Below are 27,562 nucleotides of genomic sequence, written 5' to 3' on the forward strand. Positions count from 1 at the left end.
AGCCAGCCCCGGCCACCTCCTCTTCTCCGACAGCGGCGGCCTCGCACCCCATGTCCGTCCCGGAGATAGTGCTGCAAGAGCCGGAGGCCGCCGGTGGGTCGACTGGCTCGGGGGAGGGTGGGAGGGAGGGCGGCGCGGAGGGGGAGGAGGGGGGCGCGAGGGGGGGCAAGGGTGCCGCCGCCCCTCCGCGCCCCACCGGCTTCGAGACGGCGACCGCCACCAGCGTCTCCTCCTCCTCGACTAAGTTGCTGACCCTCGTGGTGTGCGGCGGAGGGGGGGGCAGTGGGGGCAGTTCCACGGTGATGGACGGCGGAGGGGGCAGCGAGGGGAGCGTGGTGGTAGGGGTGCTGCCGGGGGCAGAGGGACTGGAGGGTGGGGGGGGTATCAGCGTGGTCCCGGCCCGCAAATCCCCCGTGACCGTGCAGGAGTGGGTGGATTCTTTGCCTCACAGTGGAGCCGCGACGCCCGTACCGCACGAAGCCAGCCACTCTGGCTCTCTGCTCTGCAGGTCAGTCGGCCGAGACGGCGTTGTTCTTTTTGTCTTGTTTCTTTGGTGCGGTGGTGGTGGTGGTGTTGGTGGTCGGCCGTTGTATTTTTGGTCGCCGGCGGTGTCCGCTTCCCGCGGTCGCCGCCCCTTTGATGGATTACCAGTGTCGTCGTGAGAGCGGTACTAATTGCTGTTGCCCCGGCTGAACCGTCGTTAAAGCAAGTCCCAGTTTCATTCTCTTTTTTTTCCTTTCTTGTTCACGTGCGTGTGTGCGAAAGCCCCAACCGAATATGATGAACGAAAGAATTACAAGTTTTTTAAAGAATAATACGTTTTGGCGCGTAAACATTAGGTCAATTTCGGCGTCGCAAGTTCGAGTTCACATCGTTCAGCAATCGAACGATGAAGTTTATGCCTTCTGGTGTATGCAACCACTGTGTCTCCAGCTAATTCTTTTAAGTGGGCCTGTATCATCCCCAAAGGGTTGTATTTTCTGTAGCCCGATTGTGGTATTTTTGATGTAAATTTTGTCCTGCGAAATGAACGCAACAGTCGAAGTACTATAATCCTGAGCTAAGTTTGTGCGCCATCTCTTCTGTGGAGTGGTTTTGTCGTTCTTGGTATTTCTTTTCGTATTTATATTTCAAAATACGGACGGTCGAAATACTTGTCGTTTCGAAGATAAAATGCGTTTCGTCAAAAAAAAGACAGAATTCAGAAGTGCACCTTACGTTCCTTTAAGTGCGATTAATGGCAACATATTGGACTAACCTTTTGGAATGTGTGTTGGAACGCAGCGATGCGAACTGAAGTCGCATTGTCGTTCTGGACTGTTGACTACTCATTTGATTATCAAATAACGAAAAATTTTTTTAGAAACTGATTCTGGGTGTTACCAACGACTTGCTTCCTGTTATGGGTGGCAATACGATTTCATAACGTCGGGATAAAGTGATTTTTCCTTCTGCTATATAATTATATATATATATATATATATATATATATATATATATATATATATATATATATATATATACATAATCCTATTCCTCTGTTGATCTAACTACTTAGGATTTGGTGATGGTCAAATTTGTTTATTAAAAAAAAATTACGTCCATTGAAGCAAACCTTGAAATTCGCTTGTTAATCAGCTAAGTTGACGATTGGCTCTTGGACTAGGTTAATGTATGAATATCTATTTGGAATTCAATTGATCAAAGTGTAAGAGTAAGTTAATTTGATGAGTATTTAATGAAGAGTATAAAGTCGTTAGCGATTTCGACTCTACGAAGCATTTCTGCAGTTTCATTGGAAGAGACATTTTCCATTTTTTTTAAATTTCGTATAAAATTTATGGTTTAATGCAGTCGACGATTTTTTTTATTTAATGAATGTTGATTGGATAAGATAAAGACAAGGAATGTGGACTTACGTGAACGCACAGCCGGTGTATGTCATCGTTAAAAATACCAGCTAGAGATAAGTTATATCTTCATTTTTTACTCGGTCTTTGATTTCTGTCACCAAGGCCTTTTTTGCATATATATATATATATATATATATATATATATATATATATATGTATTGTAAAGCAATGGATTTACAATGCACAGTTAATGTAATTTTGTACATTTCTTTTTAACTATATAGTTCTTAATTTTGAAATATCGCGTTCGATTAATTCAATTATTTGACTAATTTAGCGTACATTTTTACATTCAGAATGCACCAGCGGCCGTTGAGTTTAATTTGTCATCAGAGGATTTTGAAACGCTGTGAGTAGAACTTGCTCTTGGAAACTACAATCCACAAAAAACAACGATAGATACGGTCACCGTTTTATGTTATACTCTCACTGAAGATGGCCGAAATTTCGGGTTAAAAAAATGGGCATGTCGTTCGGTGTCGTGTTTTTATTTTCCGTCGTCGCCCCCTCCCCCTTAAATTCTAGCCCTCCCCCTTAAATTCTAGTAACGGCCGTCGTTTGCATTGCAGAATCCGAGTTGCGTGTAAGATGTTACGTAAAAAGAGCCCAGAGAACGCGGAGCAAAGTGCTTCCCTTGCCGCCGTCCTCCCGGTCCCCCGCCCCTCACCCCCCTGGGTCTTAACTTGAATCGGATGAACTGAAAAGAACTTTTATTTGGTTAGATGGGTCTGTGCTTAGTCAGAGGCGTATGCAGATGGGGAGGGGACTTTTCTTAGAGGTCTTCAAAGCGATGCCCGTCGGGGAATCTTTCCGTTCTGCTACAACCGCATGCATTAAAGTGGACGCATGAAGGAAAAACCTCGTGTCGTAACACTCACTCACTTTCCCGGCATCGCGTCTGGCGTGCGAACGTGCTTCCAATTCCGACAGCGACCGCCTTTACTACTGGGGTAACGACGCCGTGCAAGTCGTGTTAAGGGGTGGTTAATTCCCGAGGATGTTCGTGTAGAATCGAGGGAAAAGGGAACGTTTGCCCAGGTGGCCGTGACAGGAGTCATTCTGTGTCTGACATAAATAGAATACTTTTTTCTTCGCGAGGATAAATAGTCGTGACGGCAAAGACGCGAGCGAATGTTTTCGTACGCACTGATTTCGATTTTTACAGTTACAAATATGGGTGATATTTCTATTTATATAAGACGAGAGTTTTTCTTTATCGTAATGACGGACAGCAATTAGGTTCTAAACTCAATTTTCCCTTATTTTATTGTTGCAATAGAAACCCGTTGCATTTAAATTTAGTTAGATGTCACACTTATTTTTAGAAGTTTGTGATATTAAAAAAAAGAAACAAAGTTTCCCACATTTTATCTTTTTTTAAAGCATGTAAGAATTTTCATTTTCAATTATTTTTGTCTGAAACGAGATCAATACAAACTGTTCTGTAGGAAATGCCAAAAATGTTTTTGTATTTTGGAGATTTTCAAACGAATCAGATATCCAACGGTGGGTCGTCGTTTGGAAATATTGGTTTAATTTCGCAAAATGAGAATTAGGTGGAAGAGACGGTTATTAGGAAACTTAATCAATGCTGCGGTTGCTAGTCGTACAGTAGTTTAGGTATAGAATTGTACGCGAATTCATTTATAAGCTGCAGTTTGTACCTACAGATATACATTTATCTTATCATTATTATTTGCTGATAACTGAAGGTAGGTCTTTCTTTGTTTATATGTCACCTACGTCTTTTTCATTTAAAAATGATTTTGTTTACCTTTGTAGGCAGTATTTGAACTTTGAATAAAAGGGGATACATCAATTCTTGGGGATATCTGGAAGAATATCGCTGTTCCGGAGTCAATTGCGGAACACTTGATGTCCCTTTTGAAAGTTTTCATTCCTTGACCATAGATTCAATGTGTTTAGGAGCGTCATTATTAGGCGTTTAGTCAGGTCAGGTCAGTTTCACCCTCCTGCCCTCTCTATGATGATTGTTTCTCGCCAGATGAAGGCACTATGGGCGGAAAACGGAATCGCAAAATAAAATATTTCGTCAAGGAATAAACTGGGTAACCTTTTTTATTCCGCGATTGGACTTGCATATTTGGCAACTTTATTAATGTTTTGAAAATCGCTAGGCAGGTTGTATTTTGCAAGCCTTCAGTTTTTACAAGCTTTCAGTCTTTTTGTGCAAAGACTATGATCATACGTAGAGTAAATTGTCTCGTGTGATCGTGTGAGTACCGCTAATGGGCTGAAATGAATCCTCTTTCCTTTTGATTAGAGCCAGTGTTTTGGAGCGGGCGAACGTAATGAACCGAGGGAACTTATCACGGTCACTCTCCCCCCCCCCCCTTCGCCCCCTCTCATCCCCCCCCAAACACCTCTCCCTTCGGGAAATCCGACCATGCTTGTTTTCGTGTCTCGGCAGCGGTGACTTAATTAGATCCCTCCTCGGTGCGAATGGGTTTTTTTTTGCAGTCGTCCCTCTTAAAAGGAATTTATCGACTCGTGTTAGCACGGCGTGTCCTTCTCGGAGAGTGGTGCCGCCGTGATGAGCGTAACGTCTCAGGCCTGGGATAAACCCGTCTTGTGACCGTAGTACTCCAGGCGTCGGAGGGAGGAGGCAATATTGCAACTCCTCGCGTGGGCACGGAGAGTGAACGACTTGCGACGGCGCCCACTGACACACTAAAGGGTCACTGAACGATCACAGGGGGGGGAGGGGTCGTAATCGGCTCGGGGATAGATAGATAGATAGATAGCGGTCTTTATTTGGGCGAAATTGAGACCAAATGGTCCCTTCTTCCATTTAACCCATCGAAGATACCCATCCCATCCGAAGGGGAGAGGGTAAATAAACAGCGGTTCTCGAACCGTGTTCCTGCGGTGAATTATCGCCGTCTTCGGCACTGAGGTAGAGTCATTCCACCAACGAGTGGCGAGATCTCGACTCTTTCTTCCACTTGTGACTTCTTACTTCTATTGGGGGCTGTGCTCAAGTTACTTCTCTCGATCCATTTGGTTTAATATTATCAAAAGGACTGTCCGCGGAGAGTTTCGCTGAACTCATTTGCTTCGCCATAATTTTCGGGACCCCATTCGTGGAATTACTTGTATTTTCGGGCAATTAACGTCTTCAATGCTTTTTTCAAGATCATAGGCCACTTCATCAATTTGGATCCCGGTGAAAAGTGAAAAAAATCTATTATTAAATTCGATCATTACCGTCCGAACGTTTACTGAATTCGATCCCCACTCCATTGTCTTCCAAGCTAGCTTGTTAATTCTCCCTACTTGCAATAATATCTTCCAATATCTCTGTTCGGTCGTACACTGATAAGAAACCGATAATGCAGGATAAGCTGTAATTTTTCCTCCGTTGATTATGATTGATGCTGTCCTTGGTTTTAAATGTCCTCAGCAAAGATAGAATAAAAAGTCTTATTCACCTGTTACCAGTTGTGATCACTCCGCCGTATTTATTTCGTCTGTTTGAAGTAAGATTTATGATCTTTGAGTTATGATAAATTAATGCCAACCTTAGGTGAAATTTTATCGTATGAATGAAAACCTTAGAAAGCATCTCTGGTGTTTAATTGTTGCCTTTCCCTCTTTACTTTTGTTTAAGACAATTTTATTCACGTCTTTTTGACTAATATGCATTAGAAAGTGACGCCTTTTTTCTTAATGCATCCTATCCCGAGCGTTTCCCGCCTCGTTGGCTCTTCCGATAAAGGTTTCCTCCTACCTACTCTTACGCTAATTTCTTCCCTTGCTCCCCCATCCTTCGTAGACAGAGGTGTTTGAAAGGGTTCTCATACGGCTTGGCTGTCAATGCTTCAAGGTCCTCCGCGCAAAACAATTGTGTAAGTTGTGAACGTCGGCGATCGGTAAATAACTGGCGTTGCCTCAAGATCTCGGCGCGTTCACTCGCAATTCGTTCCTCTGTCTCCTTTGGATTTTTCTATCATAATGATTTCCCATTACCGAAGTTTAATTTTAATGTACTTTTATTATTTACATGAAGAAAAGCTTCATCCGTTTGGTGATTCATTTACTCGGTAGTCTTTCAACCTATTTGAGTTTGGTTTACAGCCGCCATTCGTTCGCATACCGTCTGAATTCTCTTTCAACCCGTGGGGACTCCTTTCTCGCGACCCTTCTTGGTATTTGGTCAGCGTATTTCTCCGTTAAAGGATGTTTTTCGGCTTCCCTCTGTTGATTTATTTTTTTCTTCGTTTCGCATACAATGTTGGACGTCTTATCTTTCCTGGAGAGCACCCGACGTCGCCAAATGATGGAGGAAAAGTAAATCAACATGGAAAAGCGGACAAACATTCTATCCGTCTTGTGTTCCTCCCCATGGGACTATAATATTTGTTCTTTATTCATTGATATAACTGAGAAGAAAGTTGCTTCAGTCCAGTGTATCTGCTGCTTGTGTTTTTCTGTATTACTCCAAATGGTAAATTAATTATATACTCTTCTGAATGCTTCCACGTTTCTCATTTTATTTATACAATAGAAAAACGGATGATGATCGGAGAGATGTAAATTTTTCTCAAGTAAGTGCATATTTTTATCAAAGATATTTCTTTTCTCTGAAATTTTTATCATTGGTTCGCGTGTAATAAAAAATATAGATTTATTTGCGAAGCGCCATTTCCATAAAGGTATTCCCTATAGTTTATATGCTTAAATTGACTTAAGATTAACTTCTACTCTTCGTAAGTTCCTGGAACACGGTTTCCCAGTTCCTTTAAAATATGTGCGTGGAGTATCAAAACTGTAGGAAACATATTATGAAAACTTTGACAACGCTAAGGATGACTGTCCAAATTCTGACTAGTGGTAACGCGGGGGTGTTGTGCAGGTTAACAAAGGTCGAGGCATTTATTGGATTAATACTTCGCTGTTTGTAGGAGAGCTTTCGTCGTTAATGCGAGAAACTACCGCCCCATTGAAACGTATGTTCGGTTCAATTGAGAAATTTCACCTTTGTTTTGAGCAATGACTCGTTTCAAAAATGAAATTATCGTTGTTAGTCAATATTAAATGGAACTCATTAAATTTATAAAAAGATAAGAAGACTAATGTTTGATTGAAGGTACCAGCAATTGACAAATTTTTTGCTTGGGAATCGTGGGTCTGTTTGCCATGATTTCTCCTCTGCGGTGGATAATTATGGCCGCGGGAAAAGGGAGGGGATAGGAGTGGAAAAGAACCAACTCGTCCTCTTGATTCTCTTGTTAGCGTACGTTCCAGGGGTCCACAGTGGTTTTTTTCATCATCGTATGGGCGAAGTGCTTTGAAGTGCTCTCCGTGTGTCGTGAGAATGAAAACACGGTATCGGTGCGTTCCCGGGACGTGGGGCCGTGCCCTTCGAGCCCGAATTGAATACTCAACCCAAAACATGACATTCGGTTTCGCTCAGTGAATTTATTTATCGAAATATAACTGTACTTGCAACGTGTATCAACAATGCCATCAAATGTACCCTGGCATTGGAGCTCGCCTCAATGTTGAATAGTATTTGAAAAAGTAAAAATTGTCGACTAATAGGCATCTACGTGTGCAATGGGATGCTAGGAATTAATCTTTTGGATACATATATGGTATGCTGATTTTAACGTTCCCATTTTTCAGTTCCCATGGATTTATATATATATATATATATATATATATATATATATATATATATATATATATATATATGTAATTATTATGAGGAAATCTACCGGTTAAGGCACGTTTTGGATGGACACAACTACCAAATAAATATTTTGTGACTCCTAACAAAACAAAACACAATTTAACGCCCTAATTTACATCAGATCCCTCTTCATCTCCGAGTACTTCCTTCTTCCCTTCATCCTTATCTTGTTCCTGCCCTTTCCTTGTTTGCCTAACATTCTCCCCTCTATCACAGTCTTCCACATCCCACTGCCAATCAATACACCCTTCATCCATTATATATTGTATACTATATATGTGTGTGTATATAAAAATATGTATATATGTGTGTATATATATATATATATATATATATATATATATATATATATATATACATATATACATATATATACATATATATACACACATATATATATATATACATATATACATATATATATACACACACACATATATACATATATATATATATATATATATATACTATTTGCATATAACATTTGGACGGCACAATAGAACACAAAATAAAATGGATAACAAGTAAAAGGACACTCCCATTTTAGATTGTTTGAGCTCTCGGCCTTCTCTGAGGCCTTCTTCAGGTCAGACTCATGTATATGTATTTATATATATGTACATATATATAGTGTGTGCGTATATATATACTTGCATGTGTGTATATATATGTATATATATATATATATATATATATATATATATATATATATATATATATGAACATATATATATATATATATATGAACATATATATATATATATATATGAACATATATACACACATGCATACATACGAGGGTCATCCGGAAAGTAGTACCCGTTCGTGAAATAAAGACACAAAAGTAAATATTAACAAACATAAAAAATTTTATTTGAAAGAGGATACTTTAAACTACTTCTCAACATAATCTCCAAGCAAATTAAGGCATTTGTCATAACGTGTGACAAGTTTCTGTATTCCTGCTGCATAGTCCTTCGCCGCCAGCTCATTGAGATACGCGAGGGACCCATCTTGCACAAATTTTTGCATAATGCAGATGGTGTTTAACAATTTCATGAACAATTGTTCGAGAAACATTGGGAAAATGCTCACAGATGTCATCAATTGTGACGCGCCGATCGTTCCTCACGAATTCGTCAACTGAGCTCACCAGTTGGTCTGTAATGACAGACGGTCTCTCCGAACGCTCATCGTCGTGTGTGTTCCCCCTCCCCATGTTGAAGTTGCGACACCACCGCCGAACAGACGACTCGTCCATTACATTGTCTCCATACACCTCCTTTAATTGGCGATGAATATCACATGGGCGAACGTTTCTTGCATTGAGGAATTTAATCACTGCCCTCACTTCACAACTGGCGGCGTTCTCAATTTTTTTAAACATTGTAAACAATCACAGAAACAACACAGGCAATGCTAGCGTCACGCAACTTGGCTCAGAGAAGGCAGACAAGCCACTGAAGCTATCTGACCTCGTCCAGCGGCTACTCGCGTCGTCAGCACTTCATGCGGCACGAACGGGTACTACTTTCCGGATGACCCTCGTATATACATCATAAACCTAGTTATCAAGGCGAAGGTTAGTTTGATGGTTGATGTTCACCCAATACATATAATAATGCCTATATCTGCATGAGTGTGTTATTGTATGTGTACACACACACATATGCACACTCATGCAGATATAGGTATAGACCTACGTACAGATTTAGGTACTTAAAGAGGTATTTAGTCCATCCGCTCTCTTTTGAAGTCAGCTGTCAGCTTCCCTTCATATCGACAGGTGTATTCGGAAGGTTGTGCAAAAGGAATATCGAGGCGAAGGCATCTCGTAAATCCCTCAGCCGTTCATCTTCTCGTGTGTTACGAGGCGTTTATTGCGAATCCTCCCCGCGAATGTTCCTCTCGCAGTCCGCGCTTAAGTAGGACGAAGGCGTTGGGACTCCAGGGAGAGCTCAAGAGGACGTTATCTCGAGCACGTAGTGGATGGATGGGTTTATTTCTCCTCACTCTCTCCCCCATCCCTTCTCCCCCCCCCCGGTCAGTCTTCCCTTTTCGCCTGCAGGCCTGTTTTCATTTTTTCCGCGTTTCTTAGAAGTGAATTCCGCGCGTTTCGGAGGTTGTCGGCCGGCACCCCGGCCTTTCCTTGCCCGCCGGGTCAGAACGTGCGCGGATACACGAAGCTCGTTCTGGTGGTGAACCAAAGGTGGGGTTGGGCAAGAAGTGGGGTGTGATTGCCGGGGATTGAACAATGGTTTCTGCGAACTCGGAAAATATAGATGACCTAAAAAAGCCACTGAATTGCTGTTCAGCGGTAAATAACCTGTTTATCGAATGAAATAAGGTTATGATTTTACCATTCGACCAGTGAAAGTCGGTATTTTTAATCCGCAGCAGTGATGGTGTCTCTGAAAAACCCCTAAATATTCTACAATCAATATTTTAGGATTTCTCCAAGTTCTAAAATGCACTCCTTATGCAAAGCAGTTTTAATTCTTTATTACTGTGATAATGGTGCTTGTAAGATTCAATGTTTTATACCCACATTTACGGTTACTGTTAGTTGCTCTTCCCATACGGACTAGCAGTTAGAAAGGTTGAGGAAGTCTTCGTGGAACACAGTTGTTTAAAATAGTTGACCCGAAAAAAATGTTAAAGAATTAAGAGTAAGATGTGCCGAAAATGCGGTAATATTTTTTCTTTTTCGATAACACTGCAGGCATAGGTTAAAAATCACCCGAGCTTCATCAAATTATTTTGATAACATTCAATCAAAGTCTCGAGATTTTCAGCACCCTGATGAAACCGTGGAAAACTAAAATTTCGGGGCTAAAACTACTGTGAAGATGTTTGCCAAATGCATCAATAACGCTCGTAGGACTGGAAATAGATTTGCCTATCAGAGACCATTTTCTTGAAGTCACGATTAAACTTAGGGAAGTCCTTTTAGTTCTCTTCGAGGTGAGAGTTGTAATGGCATTAAATCTCCTGCCATACTAATCACTGTAATCACAGGGTGTGATTTGGAAAGTTTGGTATTACATCTACGACAGCTTTAAGAGAACTCGTAAACTGACATGTAGCTTTGAGAAATGAGCCCCCCCGGTCGCGTGCTTAATGGCACGCCACACCTCCACTGAATCTCTCCCTGCGTTGTGAATTCTGGTCGTTTTTTCCTCCGATTTGAAATAATAATACAGATCCAGAAGTGGTCATGGCATTTATTTTCAGGGTCGTGAATAAAAGTCTTTTAAGGAGTGGGAAAGATAAGAATAGTTCCCTCGCGCGCCTGCCACTCGTCTTAATTAACGGCCCTTCATGGAAAGCTTCCGTCCCGCTGTCTTCCATTTTCATTTCGGAAGTGATTGCTTTTTCCGTTTAGGTTGTAATCTGGACAGGCGTATAAATTGCAATAATGTTTTCCTAGCGTCGGAAAGAGGGTAAACATGAGAAAATATCTCGGTTCACCCGTCCGGTTGTCCGAAAAAGTAATCCATTAGATTTTCTCAAAGTCACTCTCTTTATAGCCCAAGACGTCGGAATTTACTGTAGGTTAAACCTCAAAAGTAATTAAGACCTGTATTCATTATAGTCTCCCTGTTCTGAGGATATTGTTGTAATCTCTTCCGTTAAAGTTTCCGCAAAAATTTGACGCATGAGGCTCCTCAGGAACTTTGTGATGGGAAAATTTGACTTAGAAGACCCCGCAGAACTTAGATATGACTCTATATATATATATATATATATATATATATATATATATATATATATATATATATATATATATATATATATATATATATATATATTCATATATATAAATTTTTATTAAGTAATCTACCGGTTATGGTAGGTTTTGGATGAATACAACTACCAAATAAATATTTTGTGACTCCTGACGAAACACAATCCAGCACCTACTCTACATCAGGTCCCTCTTCATCTCTGTGTACTTCCTTCCTCCCTTCAGCTCGTCATATATATATATATATATATATATATATATATATATATATATATATATATATAGTGCCTAGATGAACGCCCCATGAACGCCTATGGACACTTAACTTCACCCAAGCTGTGTTGGTTTTTCGAGTATCAGATTTTTCTGTGAAACTGGCCTGAGAAACTGAGGAAATGGCCCCAATTACTCAGTGAATTACTCACGCCAATGGGCTCAGTACATATTAAAGTGTGCTCACCAATCAGACAACCCTAAGGGTTGATTACTGTGTTATATAAATTCTAAATCTGCCAATTTAATGACAGATGTAAATATTATTTAATTATTCAGTAAGGAGATATGTGTGCGTTAATGAGATATCAATATTTTTTCGATCAGCGTTGGGAAAACCAAAATGTAGTGGAAACACTTCTTGTGGACTGCGATCATCCTTCCTCATGATATGATCGACTTTAGCCATATGTGGTCTGAATTTCAGTGGTGATTGGTATGATCCTGAGAGTTTCCTAAACAAGTGAGCGTGTTCAAAATGTCTAGTTTCGATTGAAGTCCCGCGTCCATAGAAGGGCAATATAGTCCGAGACCCAAGTCGAATGCCCGAGTGGAGTCGAGTTCGACTCGATCGATCGACGGCTCTGGGATGCACGCGTGTTCTAGCACGTACGTATCTTCCCAGCAGAATCCGTCGAGGGCACGCTTCTCGATCAAGGCGGCAACTCCATGGCGATCTCGGGAAATCTGACACATTTTCCTGAATTCTCCTCTCTCCCTCTCTCTTACTGCTTATCTCACCCTCCTCTCCCTTCCCCCGTGGCCTCGCCCCCGTTCTCCATCCCCCTCCCTCTGCCCTCCCCACCCAACCCCCCTCCCATTCCCCCCGCCACCTTCGCCGTTTGTGTTTTCTTCTCCCAACCGGGACGACCGGATTGTGTCGAGGTGGTTCTCCCTGCAAGGTGAACGGATGCATCAACTTGGTCTCACTATTGGGTGAACTCTACCACCACCTATCAAATCGACCTTCGGTTTGATAACTGTGTTTATGGTTTAGCTACATGTATGTATGCTTATTACTTTGAGATGGTGTAACTAATGAAAAATAGGTACCAGTCAAAGCTGTATAACCCGAAGCGACTTGGTCGCTGAGGAACGAGCGTAAACGTGGTTCTTGGGGACACTTGACACGTGGTTCTGAGACGGGAGGGATCTAGGTACTATTTCGGGGTGGGGTCGTCGGATTTCGGTCCCTCGAACGGAACGGCGTTCCCGAGGGGGTGGGGGATGAATTATATCGGTGGCGTCTGTCGGTGGAAGAACAATCCCCCCCTGGAAAACTGGCCGTGGTCTCGTCAGGATACAGCTTGTGTTTCATACGTATTTTTTATCAGTAACAGCATTTTATGATAATAAGCATATATGTAGTCAAACCGTAAACCGTTTAAAAAACCATAAACACTGTAATCAACCGAAGGTCGATTTGATAGGAGGTGGTAGAGTTCACCCAATACTAAGCCCGACGGCGTGTGACATTCACTTATCAGGGTAGGGGAGCCGGTTACCATCCCTGTGCTGGTTATGGTGTCCGAGGAAGTTTCGGTGCCGAAAAAATCATACAGCTCGGGTAAAGTTGATGGTCCCCAGAGAGGTGTGCCCGGGAATCGGACCCGGGCCCTCCGCCTCAGTTGTCCAACATTCCACTTCTGGACCACCACGTCCCCATGTAGTTACACAATAATTTTTAAAATATGATACATGTACAATTGCGATGGTACAATAATCCACACGTGCCCCCCTCGGCATTTGCTTTCGGGTTGCGAAGACTGGAAATGCTTGATTCTGGTATGAATAGCTTATTGTCTTTCATGAATTCATTCATCACTGTCCTATCTATGCATGTTTTTCTTGTCTATCGCATTTATTCTTCGTTTTAATAAATTCTCCCCATATTGATCTTGAGATTTCTGATATTTCTTCTTTTAGCCTTCTCTTTGATCGCATTTTAGTGGAACACTTCTTTCCGCCCCATTCCCTCTTCTCTCATAGATCTGTTCGGTCAATCGGCTATCCGTTCATTCTCGAGACATGATCGAGCCAACTTAGCACACTTCTCCATTGCCGGTGGTTCAAAAACATTCTTTTGGAACCCAGTCTTATAGACTCGATACTCTTTTATCTTGACCGCCCACACACACTTCGAATTCCCCGCGTCCACACTAATATTTGGTCGACATCCTGGCTTACCCATGCTCCCCTTCCGTGAAATATTCTGGGGTGGAATGCACTTTAAACCACATGAGTAAAAATCCATTTTTTTTGCTATTTCGGTTCCCCGCGATCACGTTGCCTCGCTTGTCTTTTGGATCATCTGGGAGTGCGGTCGCGGTTCTAAGTCGGATTGTATGCGGTCGACGCCCTCGAAGTCTATCGTGCAGTCTGAGTCGGATTTTACGTTACGTGCCGATAGATCTCTTCTGCTCGCTCCGGTGAGGCTTCAGTTGCACTAGCAGCGAATGTGTCCGTGTGTCATGACATAATCAAGCTGATCGTTAAATTTGAGCGTATCCCCCTCGAAGCAGACCTGAAAAAGTTGGAACGTCATTTGGAAACGTAGCATTCGATTACCGTCCGAGAGTTGAACTTGAAATGAACTATTTTGAAGTTCTCAAAATATTTAATTTTCGTTTTAATAGTTTGTATTTTTAATGGACGTACACTTGTTAACTGTATTCATCCAAATTTGTTAATAACCACTAATTATGTTGTTTTCACGTATCGGTAGTTGGAAAGTCGACTGTAGGTGTTTATTTGAACTGCGTTTCGTTGGACACACACATATGCTGGCTAAAAAATGAGTAATGCCGTATGCGATGGAATGTTCAAATTTTTTTATTGCATCGCTCGTCGTAATTATGATGGTGTAATAGATTTCAAGTGAGAAAAAATGTCAAAACGTTTTTTCTCGCGAATCGGTTGAGAGTGAAGCATTACTTTTTTGCGTACTTACTAGATTTTACAGTTTCGTCTTTGAACATTTTTTTCTACTGATTAGTTGAAGTAAATTTAAATTTGGCGAAGGTTGGCAATCGGGAATAAAGAGTCCGATTTAAGGAAATCGAGTGGTCACGAGAGGTCTTTCTTTGCTTCGGCGGAATATGCTTATTGTTCCTAATTTGTTTTGAGTTTCGTGACTCCGTCGCCCGTGGACGCTTTTTACCCACAATGCGAGGGAATTCCGGTCATCTATTTCGTTGCGGATGTGGGTGTGTTATCGGGAAATCGGAGAAGAAAATCATTCGTCCCGCTATCGTATCAGGGATTTAAAATTTAAAAAACTATCTAAATCTCTGCGCCTACCCAATATCCGCGTGAGTGCGACTCTACCGTGAAATATCCTTCCGAAAGTCCACGGCTAAATGATAGTATTCGGGAATCTGCTTAATTTATGCCGCGACCGAATAATCGTCGAGTGCATGGAAAAACTGAGACGTTTCACTCCTTAAGAGAAAGGCTCTTCCAAGCTCCTTACCAAGCTGATGACGTGATCGCCCGAAGGTAATTTGCATCGAGGAAAGGGAGGCCTTGGTTTTATTTTTAAAGGACATATGAAGCATGGCTATCGTGTTCGTTTTCCGGGAATTTCCATTTTTATAAGAGGAATCAACGTTTCTCACGGACTGGTAAATGGTTAACGCGAAGTTAACACTATGGTAGTTTCCATGCCACGCTGAGACCAAGGTTCATATTCGCGATCGAGGATCTATTTCTCAAATGCAAACGGTGGGGGGAGTACTGTTTAAAAAAAATCACCCGCCCGAATGTGGCATCTACCAAGCGTTGGCGGTTTAGATTATGGCGGAACAGGTTTGCCCGGCGGCGTATAGGAAGTGCCTTCCTCCCTCGGGGGAAGGCATATAAAATCCTAGATCGATTTCTCTGGAGAGACAGGAAACACTTCGAATCGCTAGAATATAAAAATAGTTTCTTCTCCGTTTGCCGTTAGCTAGATTTCGCGTCTTCTGTTCATTTCTATGTAAATTGTACACGTATCTACTCTGTAGTGTGGACGGAAACCACTCGAAAGTAGCTAAAATCATATGCTTACCCAATACTGATATACATTTGTTTTAAATTACCTCCCTATATCTTCCCAATTCCTCATTGGTTAGGAGTCGAGGATGATAGGGAATCGGGAAACACCCCATGGAATCCACTTTGAGATTACTGTTTGTTCAAAAGAATAACTTTTATATCTCCCATTGTTATGTGTTGAATTTATAATGGATTTACGTAAGAAATGCGTGGATTATTTCCATATTAATTGCATACTTTCACTGTGTATATCATTACTCAAAGGAACGATGGTAGAAACATCTACTGATATATAAGTCGGAAACGCGTGCAATGCCGATTGCTACTCCTCTTTTTATCGTAGTTCCGGCATTATTCACTTTATATTAAACACGATTTTCAATTGCGAATTTGTAAATTGCTTTTTTCCGATGAAAATATCAAAACATGATCGATATTTCGCTGCATTGAGAAACAAACACTCGGTTATTCCACACAAATTTTATTAGATCACGATCTGGATATCGACGAAACGCGTCATTATCAGGCTCCATGCGGTACTTACAAAAGCGTACTTAAATAATCCGTTGTTTGAGGTGAAAATTATTGAAATCTATACGTATTGAATGCAGACACAAGGCAATTGGCTCAGCACTTAAGAATTTGGTTGGAATAACTGTTCGTATCTCAATTCAGGGAGAGTAGATTTCTCAAAGATGCGCCCGAAACCACGGATTGATATTTTTGTTGGCATTAAACCCAAATTTTTCATCGCTCAACTCGAATTTTTCAAATCAACGCCCGACTCGAAACTTGTTTGCCAATGTATTATTTCGTACGTTTGCGTGAAATCTGTGAGCCGCGAGAATTAATTTACGTGGTTGTTATAAGTTTTCAATTTCGCTTTTGCCATTTAATATTCTTTGTACCATTGTTTTATTTTGCGAGTAGGGCCAGAGAATACCGGCTCTTGTGGCGTGTAGTTCTTATGCGGTGGAAGGGTAAAAGCGCGGGAGAATAGTCGAGGAAGAGAGGCGCTCACGCAGGAAATAAGTAAGTGCACAAGTCATCGACGTTGCTGAGGTCTGGTCTTCGGGTTAACTGCACATGGCAAATCCATCTGCAGAATGATGTTACCAAGGTTTAGACGCGTTATGCAACGTATTGTGTGGATCATCTCGTCGTGATAATGATACGTACGGGGATGCAACTCCCGTTATCCGTGGGTTTGTTCTCAAGTTTCCTATCGGGGGAGGGGGGGGGTCGTCTAGGTTTCTCAGGCGTGTGAGTGTGTCTCCCCCGACCCCCACCATTTCGTCCTTCATCAATCATTCCTGGGCACGCGCGCCCCCACCCCTCCCTCCCACCCCCCTTTCCGTCTCCTAGACGCGGGTGAGGAGGGGGCGGGGAGAAGACGCCGCTCTCGCGCTCCTTTTTTCGCTCTTAGTCGTTTTATCGCCTCCCCCCCCCCCGCCCCTTATCTCCCTTATCGCTATTTTGCATCGTCCCGAAACAGTCGTGAGGCTCCACTCACGGTAGTGTTGGTTGTCGAGGCGGGAGACAAATTGCCTCCCCTTGCGAAGTTTTTCCCCCGTCGTCTCGAGACTCACGCTCCCTTAGGCGACTTACTTCTGTCGTCGCGTGTCGCCGGGAAGAGCTCGGTCGGCCCTCTGCGGTTCGCTGCGGGATGGAGGCTTCCTCGTAAGTAATCTCCGATCGATCACTCAGTCGTTCTCAGGAGTTTTCTCGGGACGGTGTGCGCGGAAAAAATTATTCAAACCATTCTTTCGATCCGCTGAGGTCGTCGAATATACGGGCCTATCGCGTGAGAATATTTGGATGTGAATCGTCGATTTTGGTACGAGGATCATTTCGGCTTGGCGTCGGGTTCCCCAAGAGATAGACGTCCGTAGAATGGTCCATTATTGAATGTCGATGATGGGTCTCCGTATAAAACTATGTCTCGTATTTTGAAGAGTTAAACTTCGCGATCGCTCGACCGAAACAAAATGCATGCGTGGATTTTCCGTTCTATCTAAATTATGTGTGGTGTTTAGTGATTCTTTTTATGTTTTTCGTATGCTGCTTTGAATACCATTCGGTCATCAGGGAACGTTTGCGTAATTCACTCGGGACTTGCTCTCGGGCAGATGGGTGGGAGAAGTGGTGCGTGGACTTTTTCTCATTCGGCACTGATTTCAGCGGTCGCCGTTGGAAATTAGCCCGCATATTTTTAGACTCGCGAGTCTAAATTTTTGTTCTACGTGTCAAATAAATTCCCGTGAAACATGTTATCAAATACAAACTCGGCGGTGTGTTATAACGGCACTGGTTGTTAGAAAAATGTTCACCGTTCGCAGTAAAGGATTTGGTTTTGATAGATGAAGGTAGTCATGAAAACCCAATCAGTCTAAAAGGTTGGGAAATTCGTATTTTCAGGGCAGGTGCTTACTTTTCCCGTGACACCATTAAATTTCCTACTTATCTCAAGTTTCAGTTCCTGGTAAACCGAACTGCTTGTATTTGGGGATGTCAGAAGAGATCCTTCGGGATTTGAACCTCGAACCCTTCGGCAATCAGCCCGACACACTGCCCACTTGGCTACCTCGTCGCTAAAAGAGAGTTTTATGTATGTTTAACATGTAACCATATCTTGCTAACATTCGGGTTCCGGCTTTTGATGAATTATTCGTGTGGAGTTTAAATTTTTTATGAGATGTTTGTGAAATCAAAAGGCATTAATCGGAGACAGTTAATTATTAATGTCCCGGCGTTCATTATTGCTGTTTTCCTAGACTCGAATTGTGCTCGGTAAAGCGAGTAATAAAACCTATTCATTGAGGAATGTAGTATTCCATCCAGTTTGCTGACCTCCAAGTTTAGTGTAACGTCTCAGTAATACCCCCTGAGCGGAGTTGAGTAATTTCTGGATGCTAGATGACGGATTTCTTTAACAACTGTCATCACACCTGTTCGCAAGCTTTTCTGAGCATTTGAAATCATATCTTCTTGTATTTCACGCGACACAATTGATGTGCGTATTACGTTAGTTGGACAAAAGTTCAGTAGGCATTGCAAGTGATTAGTCTCCCTCCTTCCTTCGTCAATTCTCACTCGTACGACCCCCAGCTATCGCAATCCGTATATTGAGTCACGTTCAATTCATTTCATTTGCATTTATTTCCCTGAAATTAAACGTGTTCGCGCTTTGAAGATTTGTGATTCCATCTACAGTTTGCGCAAACTAGGATTGAGTTAATATATGAGCAACCTGGGAAATCAATTTTGGTTTAGCCACATAGAAGTTTGTTCTGAAGACAAATATGTGTTTGGACATTTAAAACTTTCATTTTATTTCGCGAATATACCATATTGTATAATCGTCGATTGAATGGATAACGATAACACACGGATATTATAAAATTGTCATTAAGTTTCCATAGAGTATTACGTGGGTGTCTAGTTGAACGTATATCCATGACTAATCGATTTGTAATTTCTATGGAAGTTTTTTTTACGAGACGATGGTTTTCTTTTATGAACTTTTATATTGAAGTTCAAATAATACAACTAATAAAAACATTATGGTGGCGAAAAAAGGTTTTCCCTACGCGATGCAGTTGAATTTATTTGTAGAGAAACATTCGTTCGTCTCTTCCTATTGTCTTCGTTTCCCAGTGCAGTGGGGTGATTATTCCCCTGGCAACCGAGCGTGCTAAATATAATAGTTATGATCATTTTATTGAGGCTTCGAAGCACGTGCGCTGTAGTTTTTTTATTGGTTTGGTGTTTCTAAGCACGTTCTGTTTAGCGCAGTGACTTGGTGGTGCTCGCTGAAATGTTTGTTTTCTATTTGCCGACTTTGGTCGATGCCCCAGGCGCTCAACTGAGTCATGCCTCGACTAATCTGCAGTTAGACGACGAATGGCAAGCGCATTCGTCGCGGAAGTCGCTCAGGCCAATAGTGAGCAGTCATCATATCTTAACAACTAGTTTTGTTGCAACGCGATTCCATATATCTACACGGAAATTTTTGAAGTTCATTTTTTCGCAATTGATTTTCTCCGGATTATTCCTTGTAATCCAACGCCTTATTTTTTTTGGGTTATATTTTACTTGCTTTAATTTTTCCTACCCATCAGCGTGTTTCGACCTTTTTAGTACGCCACATTGTCAACCATGGAGTTTCTCAAGAAAGTTGAAGCCTTCGGGTTTAATGGTAAAGTAGTTTGACGGATTTTCCGAACTTGGTAAATGGCATCCCGAGAACTAGCAGCATTTTTAATTAGTCGCTTATTGATTTAACCCCAGCGTTATTTCGCATTGGTCAAATTAACTTTCTCAATTTTTTTCTGATCATCCCTTCATTTTATTACTTTTGTTCAGTCTTGTCCTGAAGATAACCTTTGAGGGTTAGTGGAAACTTCTACAGGTCCGTACGACGTTTTTTGTGAAGATTCTGAACTTTTCCCCCGTCTCTCAGTACGACTGTGCCTTGCTGTATCTCAGTATGTCTTTTTACCGCTTCTCCTGGATTATCATCCACCGACATCCTCGTCCCTATGCATTTTTCGTACCTCCTCTTTTTACCTTTCATCTCTATCGAGTTAATTTTTTCCATACTTTTCATCTCCTAAGAATGCTAATCCACTGATATCCCTTTTGCCTACTTTAAAATTTGCACTTGAAATAAGTAGTTTTGGTCACAAAGACGATACTTAGGCAAATTCTTCCTGCTATTTTTTTCTGCCGAATTCTGTGATTTAGCACTGCGGCCCGCTTTGCTTAATTCGATTCCGTTAAACTTTTACAATAGAATCCAAATCGGGAGCATGTTGTAATTAGTGAAGTAAACCGCGGTAGCGGAAGTGTTCCTTAGAATTAAAATGAGAAGTAACCATAATGGGGAGATGAGTGATCTACTGGCTTCTCATTGAGAGGGTCGGGGTTCGAAAATTCTAAGATGTCTCGGGGATTCCTCCCTCTCATCCCGACCCGTTTTAAGTCTGCATTTTGAATTCTCCGACCACCCTCCCGTCAGATCAGACCCTTTCCCCTACCTGCACTTTCCGTAATAAGTATCAGGTCAACGTCCTTTTAGGGTTTCTCCCTGCCCTCACGTCTAATGAGAGCAAATTATGTTTGTGTCAGTCATTAGCCATGGCAACCACTTGTTTAAGGCGTCTTAATACTTTGTTTGTTGCCGTTTCATGCACTGTTGTGTTCAAAGAAGTATTATAGTTATGAAAGGGTTAATGGTGTAATGTGGCATCTTTAGTTAACCTAGCATTAATCAAAAAAAAGTAAATTAAAATTCAACAAATGCTTGATGTTTACTAGGTTGTCATTATTAGTGTTGAGTGTGGGAATTGGTTATTTCAGTTCTCCCATATTTTATTATTATGCTACTACTCCGCAAGGCCTCCGAACTCCGCCCAATCAAATATTGTTCTCATTTACCACAGTTTGTGGTCTATAGGTTTTCCATCTTAATATTTTCATCCTTTGACTCATTTGGTCGTTGTTCTAAGCTCCCCATGTGTTTCCTCCGTTGGTTGCGAATCCCTTCCCTCCCATTTCTCTCGCCCACGCACGAGAAGCTGATAGTGAGCATGATGAATGATGGCGAGAGCCAAATTCCAGAATTCAGTTTCCGAGTGTTATTTATTGCACATTGCAAATTATTTTTGCTACTTGTGTGACTTCAATCTAAACAAAGTTCTTGATGATTCGACTTGCGGATAAGACGTGAAATATAAAATGAAAATACATCGGGAATATGATAATGAGTGGCGTCCCCATTGAAAAAATAATATGAAAAAAATCTAAATCACCGAGCTAATTACCCAAAATCATTGAATTGGCTTCCCTCCCCGATGATCCGAGTTCGTATTCCGGTGGTGACAGAATTTTTTAGGGTTCTCCCGATTCCTATTCTGTTGCAAAGTGGAGAGTGAACTTCCAGTTAAGTATACCATATGTCGGTAGTGACGTTGCAATGTAGCGTCTTTTATTTAAGATTGGGCTTGTGCTGATACCAGGATCCCATACCCCATTACCTGAAATTCCTACCCCTGCAAAATTACCCACCTATCCCAAATGGCACAAATGATCTTCCCATATAACTACTACTACTCTTATTGATTGAGTTGAACTAACGATAATTTGTTGAACAATGACGGTTTCTAGGGGCAGGGACTACGGCATGGACTTAACTTTATTCGTGCGAAAAGTGTTTTGCAAGTGGGAAATTCGCGCGGAAAATCGCATGAAGATTGAGATCGTGAAAGTCTGGACTCTTTGACTCCTGCATGACGCATTTTTTGTCAGTTTTTTTTCACGGTCGATGACGAAGTTCATCATTTCCTCAGTTCGTCGTCGTCGGCTGCGACCACCCTCCCGGGCCAGCGGGCGAAAGTGTTCGGGGCCCGCGATCGTCCGCCACATGTCCTTGCGCAGTGTGTTGCTCGGGTCGTCTGATGGCGTGAGGAATTCCTTGGATGCGCCTAAAAAAATGATAAACTACCAGGTCATGAAAAAGTGAGATCAAAGTCGATCGATTATTTTATGGGGATGTTAGCCGTCCATGCTGGCTAGCCATCTGTGGTGGAGATTTCGGTGACCTCTTCTGTCCCTCCCATGTTACCATTATCTTCTCGGTATAATGCAAGTCCCGCCTTTAAAAAGTGCTAAATTCCCATTCGTCCACGAATATTTTTTGTAGGCATTCATCCGTGTCTCTTGTTATGCAATATTTGCGATTCTGAAGGATCTGGCAAGATGGCATTGCCATATGAATGGAACCTATCCGAACCTCCAGAGTATTGGATGAACATTTTGTTGATATCCATATCAAATGAGTTCGTAATTTTCCACATAAAGTCTGTGGAAAATTATAAACTCATTTAATATGGACATCAAACGATTCCACGAAGTGAAGCCTGAAAGTGTAAGATACATTTAGTTGAAAATTTCTTTCGCGTGATATTCCACGTATTTGAAATCCTTTTAGTATGAACTGGATAATAATTGCCCATGAAATTTAAGTCTGGCATATTCACATCAATCAATTGGTCCTGAAATGCTCCATAGTTCATCTTAACAAAAGTGTGATCATTGCAAATAACTTTTTAGGGGTGATTAATTTTTTACTTTTGTGAACCGAATAAGTGCATAGATGCGGAAGGCAAAGGACATTAGGAGTACCGAGTTCCTTCCATGAACAGATGTGTTGAAATGTTGAAGTGATTATTTACTACGGTCAAAAATAATTGGAAAACTTACCTTAGTAGTGAAGCTGAATTATTTCACTAGGAAATTTGGAAAAATAATCCCTTCATATTGGGCAAGTATAGTGAAAGTACTAGCACAAACGTTACCTACATTTGGGAGTGTTGAATGTTGGGAAAACGTGGGGCAGTATAATTGGCTCAATCGAATTCTGATCGCTGTTCATCCGGCCAGAAGTATTGGCTTTCGGGAAGGAGTCGAGTTCAAACATTTTCCCTCCCTCTCCTTCCGCGAAAGTTACGAAATATTTTTGAGGGACACTTTCACGCGTTCCCAGTCAAACAAGAGCGCTGAGTCACCCCGACACGAGGCACGAACGTGCGTGATGTCGGCTCCGTCCTTGTCCTCGCTAGGAAGTCTATCGAAGGAGCGAATTCCGTCCGGCCATGGACGGGAGAGGACTTGACTCCGCGGGCCCCTCGCACGCCTTTGCCTGCCTGCATTCTCCCTGCTCGGTGAGACTTTTATTTCCTTTACTGGCTGCGAGACAGTTTCTGAGGCTCTTGACGCCGCCCTCTCTTGAGTCGTTAACTTACCGTCGATTCTCTCACCCCAGTACACAGGTTAAGGACATTTGAAAACAAACGCAATGTGGTCCCCACTGTAAGTCAGAACGAGTGAATTCGAAGCAGGGCTTATAACATGGACGTTTTGACATTCTTTTGTTTCAGCATTTTTTTAAACAGAGTGGCTGGACGGAAATTGGTGGGAAACAAAATTAGGGGGTCTAATTTTAATAAATTGGTAGAAAATTAACATTTGTATTGATTGGGAATCGTCTTGCTTGTAAAAAAATCAAAATACCGAAGAATGCTGCCTGCTCTGATAAATTTATTTCTGGTCGTGTTGTTAAAATTAAAATACCGAATAAAGCTGCCTGTTCTATAAATTTTTATGGTAATTTTGTAATTATTGTTCAGTATAAGGTATTATTTCAACTCTTTGCTGATGATTTCTAATGTACGCTCTCAAGTAGTTCGGCATAACGTGCATGTTTAGCTCCAATTAATATAATTAATCTGTGATTTCGCCTTCGCACTAATGTGAAGATAGGTGTGATTCTCTTTTGTTCTGCGGATAACGCATTTATTGGTCGTTTCTCAAAATTCTTTTGCTAGACATGTCCGTGAAAATTTGTGGAAACTACCGGAGTCATCCTCCGTTTCCACCCCCAAAAGTGTGACGCTCGAAGTGAATCTATACTTACCTGAGAGGGGTATTTTCTTTTAAAAAAACTACCTTTGAGAATCATGTTGCCAAGACTGGTCCTGCGATGGATAATTACGATCAGAAGCCTGACTGAATTTCGACAAATCTGCTCGGGAATCTATTTTGAGTTAAATGGTCTCGTGGTGTGTGAATGTGTGTGTATTCAGTCCGAAACACGTGGCGGTGTTGTTGATCACTTCCGCTGTTCCCCACTGTTGTAAGAACCCACAACTATGTTGATAATGTGAGAGTCGGTGCCTGTTCGTTTCATCTGGCATAATCTGATGGATAGCTCTAATCCATCCATCTCGAAATATTTGACCAAAGGATCGTTCGAAATACTAAACAAGTGGACGAGTCATTGTTTATTACTTTTATGGGCCATGTAGCATTTTCGCATTGAACACTGTATTAGCATAACTGAAAGTGGGTGCAATTAGATTTTATTAAGATCACTCCCGACAATACTTGAGCGTCATGTAGTGGAATCGTGAGCGCCTGGTCACATCTTGGGTTGCCAAGCCTTCAGTTATCGTATCCTTCAAATGAAGTTCATGAATTGACATTTTTCGGCTGGACAATCGTTCCAATCGGAGGATTGGAGTCGCATTTGCATTAGACAATTGGGAGGTTAAACGCGCAGGAGTTTTCTCTTGAAGGTTACTGAGTTCTTTTCAAGGATGTTATGGATTCTGGGAATTGTAATGCGAAGAGTTATGCGTGAAAAGAATTGCGAGTGGAGTTTCCGTGGTAAACGGATTGTGGTCGGTTCACCGGAAACAGTTTAGCTTAATTATTGAATAGACTATTTGTATTTTATCAATGATAGAGTCAGTGTGCCATCATAACTGACTATCTCCTAGCATTCACTTGATGTAAGGTTTAGCAATAATATCCACTGGCTGTGAAATTGCACTCATCACTTTATTTGGTCACTCGGAAGATTACTATCATCGCCTTAGTTACACATATACCGGCTATTTTTCTTATTGCATCGAGTATTCATGTTTGGTTTTATATAAACCATTCGAAATCTAATTACGCTCATTCGTCGACAGAAGGTTACTTCTGATATAGGAAGCAATTTACTAGCTCCCCAGAGTTGGTCATATATTAAGGAATATTACGATTTATAAGCATCAAGTGAAATGGAGCCCGGTGTTGCCATTCGCTATCTTCAACGCTCAACTTTCCCTTCGTTCTGGAGTCACAATATTCGAGTAATTTGACAACACTGGACGATTTGAACCCAAATGTTCCGTAATAGACGAATGTATGACCATGGGAGCTTCGCAGCTTCTTAATAATAATTCTCGTTTTGTCTAGCAATAAAATATATCGATTGATGTAAATGATATAACTTGGCCAGTACTTTAGAAGGACGATTTGAAAAAAAATAAGTTATTTTAATTTAAGATTATTATTACCCTTATTAAATCGGGTGCATGGGTGAATTATTAAGGAAAAATTAGATGAAATTAAACGGTAAGGATAATTCGCAACAAATATTTCATGTCGCAGGGTTGGGTTTATGTTCCATTTCAATTTCATGTGAAGTAAGAAGTTATTCAAATGTCTATGATGTGATTGTCGTCATAATCGGTCGCGTAGCAAACTTTTTGTAGGGAGAATTAGAGGATTTAAAACGATGAGAATATCTCGCATCAAATAGATCGTATCAGAGGTGAGTTTACGGCTCAAAATGAGCATGTTAGGAGTAGGGAGATTATGTAAACGCATCTCTCGTGCCGTGGCTGTCGACACGAAAATGATAAACGTTCCCATAAAATACTTGGGATGTCATTAACTAGAACTCCGCGACAAGGAAGGCGAGTGTGTAAACTGGTGGACTGTGCTTGGTGGAAATCATGTGTAGTACGTTACCGTCGGTAACGCTCTGTTAGCGTTAATGTCTCTTTCCTCTGAGGACTGACATACGAGTCCGACAAAGTTACCCAAGGGGTAATTCTGTTGAGGAGAATTCTTTTTCGTAAAAAAAGAAAAAAACTGTTACCTTCCAGTTCGTGTCATCGGTGGGTTACTCCTTTACTCAACACGAAGCTTCATTGTAGCTTCAAGCATTCTTTTTGTTTTGCGACATTTTCCTTTTATTTCGCATCGTCACTATCTATGCTCGGGCCGGGTTCAGCTGAGAGCGAAAGTGAGAGGGTGGGAGGGGATTGTGGGGTGAGGAGGAGGGAATGGAGGTTGCAGACAACTTGGATCTGTTTCAAAAAGTCGATGACCCTCTTATGGGCGTGTGTGTGTGTGTGTGTTTTGAAGAGCTATCCCATGCGCCCTCAACAGTCAGTGAAACGTAGGGCTTGTCGCGAGGCGGCGCTGCGGCGTTGGACGCTCGTAAATCTGTAGATAACCAAGTTCGAACAACGTTGCGCACGACGCCATAGTTGGCATAATATTGTCATCAAAATTCAAGTTGTTAAATCGGTAACAATTTCAGACCTGTCTAGTGATCATGTAATCACAATCATTCAAAATAGCTCGTCGGGCTGATGATTTTAGAACGAAGCCAAGTTAATTAAAACCCACACTAATAAAAGCAATCCATTGTTCGGCCGCAAATGGCGTCGGTTAACAAGTTGCCCGTAATTTTTAATATAAAGCGACAGGCCTTGTTGCCACTGCCGAGAAATGTTCTCGAGAGAATGCCACATTGCCTCTTGAAACTCGAAGCTTTAAATCCGATGGTGTTTTATTCATTTGGGCGGGGACGCTTGTCATAAAGCCGACGACTTACGAGCGAGAATTGGAATGCGCCCTGCTCATGAATTAATACCCGCCCGCCCGTTTAGTTCCGCGGCCATCAAATGCTAGGTTATTTGGATTAGTCGAAGGTGGCAGTCTACCTCGTTTTCATCCTATAAGGGACGTGGATGCATGAATACGATGACCTTAATATGCACGATGTTTTCTCGTTGGCCTGGCCAATGTCACCGTGCGGCTCGGCTATTGATCTCAAGGACGTCACATGCGTGAATGTGGACACGGAATTTGTAAAATATGCTCTTTCAATGCGTGTGAACTCTGAACTCGCTGAATTGTCATTTTCTGGAATATTGGCGATAAAGGGTCCCCCGAAATCGACTTAATGCGGACGGAATCTACAAATTATGATGCACCGGCGCCGAAACTCGTGGAATTTAACCGCTTGGAGGATGATGCTTCTTGAGTCAGTGCATCATTCATCTCGCAGGGTATTTTTTACGGTTTGTTCCGTCCTGAAATGTCTAAGTGTAAAGGTACAAATGATAAAGTGTTTCTGGTACTTGTGGTGTAATGTTTTTATCCGAATTTCCAACCTCTTGTTTGACTGTGAATATTTTATCGGAAGAATAACAAAAAAATGTTTTGAAGAGGTCGTGAATCTTCAAAAAAAAA

General features: G+C 41.7%; 1 protein-coding gene across 1 annotated transcript in view; it reads left to right on the top strand.

Moving 5' to 3' along the window:
* Window positions 1-302: 302 nt before the first annotated feature.
* olf186-M (Ki-ras-induced actin-interacting protein-IP3R-interacting domain olf186-M) overlaps window positions 303-27,562 on the top strand; it is a 146,536-nt gene continuing 119,276 nt past the window's right edge. The window contains exon 1 of the mRNA XM_071595360.1: window positions 303-508. Coding sequence (XP_071451461.1) covers window positions 303-508 — 206 coding nt within the window. The remainder of the gene's footprint in view (window positions 509-27,562) is intronic.

Source organism: Hetaerina americana, unplaced genomic scaffold (genome assembly GCF_022747635.1).
Source record: "Hetaerina americana unplaced genomic scaffold, ioHetAmer1.1.p SCAF_7, whole genome shotgun sequence".
Lineage (NCBI taxonomy): Eukaryota > Metazoa > Arthropoda > Insecta > Odonata > Calopterygidae > Hetaerina > Hetaerina americana.